This window comes from Balaenoptera musculus, chromosome 6 (genome assembly GCF_009873245.2).
Source record: "Balaenoptera musculus isolate JJ_BM4_2016_0621 chromosome 6, mBalMus1.pri.v3, whole genome shotgun sequence".
NCBI lineage: Eukaryota > Metazoa > Chordata > Mammalia > Artiodactyla > Balaenopteridae > Balaenoptera > Balaenoptera musculus.
In genome coordinates, this window is record NC_045790.1 from 13,487,591 (window position 1) to 13,494,660 (window position 7,070).

The 7,070-nt window shown below is 47.8% G+C and overlaps 1 protein-coding gene across 1 annotated transcript; it reads right to left on the reverse strand.

Moving 5' to 3' along the window:
* Positions 1-1,344: 1,344 nt before the first annotated feature.
* Positions 1,345-6,532, reverse strand: NEFM (neurofilament medium). Its single transcript, XM_036854248.1, is given in 7 exon segments — positions 1,345-3,252; positions 4,479-4,603; positions 5,335-5,481; positions 5,483-5,500; positions 5,502-5,540; positions 5,542-5,594; positions 5,597-6,532. Coding segments are annotated over 7 exon segments (2,622 nt in total). The 5' UTR covers positions 6,417-6,532; the 3' UTR covers positions 1,345-1,832.
* Between the last annotated feature and the right edge of the window lie 538 nt (positions 6,533-7,070).

Below are 7,070 nucleotides of genomic sequence, written 5' to 3' on the forward strand. Positions count from 1 at the left end.
AATTCAATCCGCCCTGTGACTGCATGAGGATTTCTGTTTTCTTTGTTCCTGGGACTGTCTTTCCCACCAGTGCCTCTTTGGCTGATCCCTCCATCCTAGAATTTATGCTGTATCTTTCCAATATGCTCTTTTCAGATTTTTAAATCCTACAAAACTAGAGTAAGTTTTTGCTAATTATATTTAAAAATTCTGTTTCACTTTGGATGTTACGGATATTACTGCTTTAGAAAAATCGTTGTATTAACATAAAACATGGTTGTTTTAAAGAAAAAAAATGTAACCAAGAGTTTGTACAAATGATACGCAGATCTAGCAAAAACTGTGAGGATTGGCAAAGGGCTAATGTTAGGGAAACATCATTACAATTATTGACATTAGCACCAAGCTTCCTGGACATATTTAGGGATTAAAATTGGAATATCTTGAAAAGCCATTAAAAAGAGAATCCAGGATTGTATTACTGGGATGATCCTTATTGATAAAAGAAATACAGACTTGGAACAAATATACTATTAGTGGTTTTGAAGATTTAGAACAGATACATTTTGAAAAGGGCATTGTATTATTTCCTTGGTCAAGACCAGTCCTTTAAAATTTTTTTTAAATTTTAAATTTTAAAAAAATTTAAAAATTTAAAAAAATTAAAAATTTTTTTTCCAGGCCTTTAAAAAAAAAAATCTAAAAACACTTACTGCTTATATCACAGAATCCTGTTTTTCTTTTTCTAAGTGGAATATTTTATTTTTAACATATTTCCCCCAATTAGTAAAACACTGAAAATATAAACCTCCATCGACCAAATCAAGACTCAGTGCTGCAGATAAGCCTGTGTGCGTGTGTGTGTGTGTGTGTGTGTGTGTATGTGTGTGTGTATACCAGAACCATGCATCTGAGGCTGGAGGTTTCTTGTTAAGAATGTTAGAGATTCCAGTCCTGCTTCTTTTGGACACATTGATATAAATGCCACGAGGTCCTTTGTGTCCCAACCCCAGAGGAGCAAGTTAAGGACCCTTTCACCTTGAGGTTCTCTGAGTTCCAGTTTGGGATCTAAACACCTGGAGGTTGAATACTTCCATCCCCCCCCCAATGTTACCTTTTTATCAGATGCTTTTATTTTTATTTCAAAAATATAATTTAAAAATTTGGGGATGAAGGTTGGGCTAAGTAAAGATTTTGACACCTGAAAATGTTTTTGTCAATTATGTTTTCCCAGTAACCGCTCTCAGGGAAATAGTGATAAGAAATGCAAGTTGCTTATAATCCCCCAAATAATCTGCTCTGGGGAAAGAAAGGGTCAAGTGGTGGAGAATTCACTTCGAAATGACATGACACCAAGCAACTGACTATGTTTCCAATATGACCTTTATTGAGCAACTACTGCTGTGACGTTTAACATCAATCAACGAAAAGTTGCAAACTGCATGTCAACGAGGTTCTCCCATGAACAAAAGTCCTTTTTAAATGCACCAGTGAGGTAAACATAATTATTCATAATATAGCTTTCTTAAGGCTAAGAGAGTTCTGTGTTTCATTTATTATTTTTGGCTCAGTTGGTTCTTTGCATAATATACCTCAAGACATCCCCCCAAGCGCCCCCCTTCCAACAGCTTAGGAAATTGGCCACTTCCCCAGGTACCTACAGTATCATGCATTCGAATCGCCCAAACACTGGGGAGGGAGCACCCTGGGCTTGCATGCAGGTCCCTCATATTGCACAAAGTAAAATACAATGCCTGGAGCCCCCATGGGAGAACCCGTTCTGTTTTGAAGCTGTCAATCACATGCATTTTGAAATTGTCATATGGCTTAACCTTTTGCGATGAACTCATCTATTAGTCACTCTGGGTGACTTCCTTTACTACGGCGTGTGAAGTGACCTTCTCTACCTTTTTGGTAGACACTAATTTCTCCTCAAAGGTCTCTTCATGCTCTTCGACCTTTTGAGTGACGGTTACAGACTTGGTGATATACTTGGTAGCACCATCTCCCCCCTCACTGGTGGTTTTGTCTACCATTTTGGTGACCACCACTTTCTCCTCACCTCTATCACCACCCTTCTTTTCATCTGCTGGGCTCAAGTCTAGCCCGTTGGTGACAACCCCTTTCTTCTCTTCTCCCCCACTGCCCTTCTCCTTAGCTTCCTGCACATGCTCCTCTTTCCCTTCCACCTCCCCATTGATGGCCATGTCTTCCTTCCTGGAATCCTTCAAACCTCCCTCCTCCTTCTTCCCCACCTCTTCTGCTTTCTCCTTCTCCTTCTCTTTCTCCTTCTCCTTCTCTTTCTCCTTCTCCTTCTCTTTCTCCTTCTCCTTCTCTTTCTCCTTCTCCTGCTGCTGTGGCTTTTCCTCCTCTTTGGCCTCCTTCTCCAAGCTCACCTTTACTGACTTGGCGACCGCCTCCTCCACGACTTCCTCCTTCACTGGGGATTCAGCCTTTTTCTTCTCTGGCACATCCTTTGGCTTCTCCTCCTTTTTCTCTCCCTTCTCTTCCTTGGGGGCTTCCTTTGCTTCTTCCTTCTTTTCTTCCTCCACTTTCCCTTCCTCCTCTTTCTGTTCTCCTTTCTCGGCTCCAGCTTCTGCTTTGGGCTTCACCTCTTCCACGGGTGACTTTGGCACCGGGGACTTGGCTGGCTCTGGCTTCTCCACCTTGGCTTCTGCCACCAGCTCCTCCTTGGGAGCCACTTCTTCACCCTTTTCCTCCATTTTCTTTTCCTCCTTAGCTTCGGCGGCTTCCTCTCCTTCACCTTCAGGCTCTGTTTCTCCTTCCTCTTCCTGCTCACCTTCCTCTTTTTCACTAGAAACTTCCTTCTCAGAGCCTCCTTCCTCAGCTTGGTCTGACTTAGCGCCCTCCTCTTCCTCCTCTTCCTCTCTGCCCTCTTCCTCCTCTCCTTTAAGTTCAGGTGCCACAGCTTTCACCGGAGACTTTTTGGCAGCTATAACTTCTTCTTCGGCTTCTTTTTTCTCTTTCTTTTCTTCAGCCTCTTCTTCCTTGCCCTCTTCTTTCATGGAAACTGTCAATTCCTCTGCAATGGCCGTCAGGGCTTCTTCCATTTCTGATTTCTCATCTTCCACCTTGGTTTCCTCTATGATCTCCTCGACAAATTTGTGTTGGACCTTTAGCTTGGGAGCCTCTACCTTGGTTTTCTGAAACTTACTGGCTATTGTGATGGAGGGCTGTCGGTGTGTATACAGCGGCCCAGTGATGCTTCCTGCAAATGTGCTAAATCTGGTCTCTTCACCCTCCAGGAGTTTCCTAAGGAGAGAATCAAAGAAGGCAAGACGTAATTAAAATCTCATTGGGCCTTCTGAACTTCATTACAGTATGTGTAATGTGGTAGATACCTTTGAATAAATAGAATCACTTGAAGTAACACTTGCTATCGTTTCGCTAGTATATTGTGTCATATTCAATGACAGAAACAGATTCTCAGGGACAGTCAGCCAGTCACCCGATGCAGTAACTAACCACGCCCAATAGTCCACTCACTACACCCAGCTACCAAATCTCAGCTCTGCCGCAATCCATTTGGTGCAACATGAATACGCTGAAAAGCTCCCTAGAGGCCAAAAAGGCCTTAAGTGACGTTCTTGAGCATTTGGACTTTCAAGATGTATACTAAATGTCTTTTAGCAAACATTCAAAAATTTTACAAAACCATTTAGAATATATTAGAATTCAAGCTATATATATCATGGCTAGGTGCTAATATGTGCGTATCAAGTTATAAACTGGTCTGCGATTTTAATCATAAAGTGCTATTTTATATAACTATTCAGCTTTCCTGAAAAGACAGATGGCTCTGAGCTGAGTGCAATTTATTCTTGTAATATGAACGATCTTACTGGTAAAAAAACAAAAAGAACAACAACCTCTCCCCCCGCCAAAAAAACTATTAGTCAAGGATTTTCACCTATGAACTTAGTCAACAGCAAGGTGACATCAGTTAATATATTTATAATCTCTTCTCTTTCTCTGGATGTATATCTAGATCTATAAACATAAATCTAAATAAAAAAATATATATTCTATCAATCAATCATATTTATTCTCAGCCAGATGATGGCAATAGTAAGCTGTAACTGAGCGAGAAATGGAACATCCTGGTGTTTGTCCTTGACATTACACAGTTGAAAAGCTGAAAGCACTAGATGAAATATTAAAAACTAAAATTCTGTTTTTGTTTCAAATATTTGAAAACAATTGTTTCACTAAAATAAAAAAGTTTAAGCATAAGCACTGAAATTAATCGGCGCTCTTCCTCTGAACACTTTATTCAAACATTTTAACTAGTGTTTACTCTTTTAAAGCTGCATAAAAAGTTGCAATTCTTTAATTACTTTTTAATTAAGAAAGAAAACCAGGCACTGATTTAAGACTCCTGCAACCTGCTTGCTTTAACTTAAGTGGTGAAGGTTCCTGCCTAAACGGCCTCTACAGTGCGGCTACTATTTCGGCCACGTCCGCCGCGAGCACGGTACCTGTATGCAGCGATCTCGATATCTAGAGCCATCTTGACGTTGAGGAGATCCTGGTATTCTCTCAAATGACGAGCCATTTCCCACTTTGTGCCCCGAAGCTCATTTTCCAACTGCTGGATGGTGTCCTGAAAGAGACACAGCCACAGACTTATCCTTCCAAACAGCCACTTCTTTCGCGAACCACACCTCCTCCTTCTTCCTCCTCTCCCTCGACTCCCTCCAGCTTTGCAAACCTCGGGTACCGCTCCCAGACCCCCTCCCCCCTTAAAGTAAAAACCTAAGGAATTCACAAACAAACGAACAAACAGAATCAATAAGACAGGTAGACATTTCCTGGGCACACCACGCACTGGGACCAGCGGATCTAGAACAGGTCTCAGCAGGAAACACACATGCATGGGGAAACCCCACGGTTGACCTGGCCCTTCCCATCTGAGCCCTTTGGGCTGAAGCCAGTTTTGGGAGTTCTTCCGATCACGGCTGGAAAAGTTGAGAATACATGAGTTTCTGCACAGCTATCCTAAAGTTGCTGCTTTACCAACTACCGGAACGTATACCTCCTACTTTAAACGCGCAAGCGTGCAAAACTAGAACTCCTAAGGAAAAGAAGAACGTTTTGAAAACGATCAGGGGTCTTCGAGCGGGGGATGGTGCGTGGGGGAGGCGTTGTGGAGGGGATGGGGAGGGACGAGGGACGCTGTGAGCCTCCAACTTGGGTCTGCGTCGCGCGCGCGCGCACTGGCCAGCGGCCGCTAGGGAGCGCGGGCTGAGAGCGCGGCGGGGCGCGGGCCTGAGTGTCGGGGGGCGCGCGGCGCTGGGCGCTGGCGCAGGCTGGCCGCGCAGCCGCTGTTCCTACCTGGTAGCTGCTCAGGTCGTGGTTGTGCCGCTCCTCGATGTCGCTGAGCTGCCGCTCCAGGGATTCCTTGGTGCCGCGCACCGACTCGAGCTCGATGCTCTTGGACTGCAGTTGGCGCCGGTACTCGGCGATCTCTTCCTTGGCGGAAACGGATGGCCTCCTTGTTCTTGCTCGGCTGCCTCGGTGAGCTTGGCGTAGCGGCACTTTAAACCATTCTTCGGCCTGGTGCATGTTCTGGTCCGAGTGGCATTCGAGCTGGAGCGGATCTCCTTCAGCGCCGACGAGATGTCTGTCTTCAGGTAGTCTTTGCGCTCACGGTGACGTGGGGACGCCTGGATCTGGGCCAGCAGGTCGGCCACCTCCTCCTCGTGATTGCTTCGCAGGAAGGCCACCTCATCCTGCAGCGACTGCACTTTCTTGTCCAGCTCCACCTTGACCAGCGACGACTCTTCGATGTCTTTGCGCAGCGCGCGGATGGCCGCCTCGGTGTCGTCGCGCAGCCGTGCCTCCTCCTCGAAGCGCTCCTTGAGCCTGTGGATGTCCTCTTCCAAGTGGTCCGAGTCCAGCTGCACCTGAGCCTTCTCGTGGTTCACCAGCTCCAGTGTGGCGCGCAGCTCGCGGATCTCCTGGTGGAACGCGTCGCCCAGCTGGGCGTGCGAGGCCTGCTTCTGCCGTAGCGCCTGGATCTCCACCTCGATCTCCTTGTTCTGCTGCTCTAGGTAGTGCACTTTCTCGATGTAGCCCGCGAAGCGGTCGTTCAGCCCCTGCAGCTGCTCCTTCTCATTGGAGCGGGACAGCTTGTAGTCGCCGCCCGGCCCAGAGCCGCCGTTAAGCAGGGACGAGGACTGGCTGAAGTCGAGGCTGCTCTCGGCGGAGCTGAGCATGGCCGAGCTGTAGGCGAGGCGCGGGGCGAGCGCGCTGCGCTTGTAGGAGGAGGACACGGTGCTGGGCGAGCCGCGGGACCATGACTGCGAGCGGAAGCCGCTGGACGGGGAACCGCTGACGCGGCTGAAGCTCGAGCGGGTGTCGGTTACCCGCCGGTAGGCGGACGGGTTGCCCAGCGAGTCCAGCGTGTAGCTCATCTTGGAGGCTTCGGGGCGTGTGGCTGGCACAGCGTTCTGCTGCCCTCGCCGCAGCCCCTTTATAGCCGCGGCGGCTGGTCCTGGGCCAGGGCCCCGCCCCAGTGGAGGCGGCGGGCGAGGAGGCGGGGAATGAGGGGTACCGGGCCGTGGGGATGGGGGGGGGGGTGAAGACAGCCCAGCAGTGATTCAGCGCCCGCTCCACGTGGCCCCGCGCCGCATCGGACCCCGGACTTTGCTACCTTGGCCCCCCCCCTCCCCCCAGCTCTTCTTCGGTGCCAGACCACCTGTCCCCTCCAAGCCCCCCTCTCTCCATTTCTCTTCACTTCGGATTGCATTTTACACCCCCAGTGGGGAGTATTCACCCAACGCCCTTTCTTTGTTCAGTCACTCTCCCACCGTTCGGGCCGCTTTTCTAGCGACCCCCTAGCCACTTTGTTCTTGTTCTTTTGTTTTGTTTTCTGATTTTGTGTGTGTGTGTGTGTGTGTGTGTGTGTGTTTGTAAACCCTCTGCACTCTTATCTTCACGTTTTTCTCTTCTTTTGCCCTTTCACCATTACTTTTTTCTTTACCCATCTTCTGTGCTTAATCACTTCCCCCTCTATTTGGCATCTCTTCGCCTTCCCACTTTAAAACTTCTTCAGTCCCACTCACTCC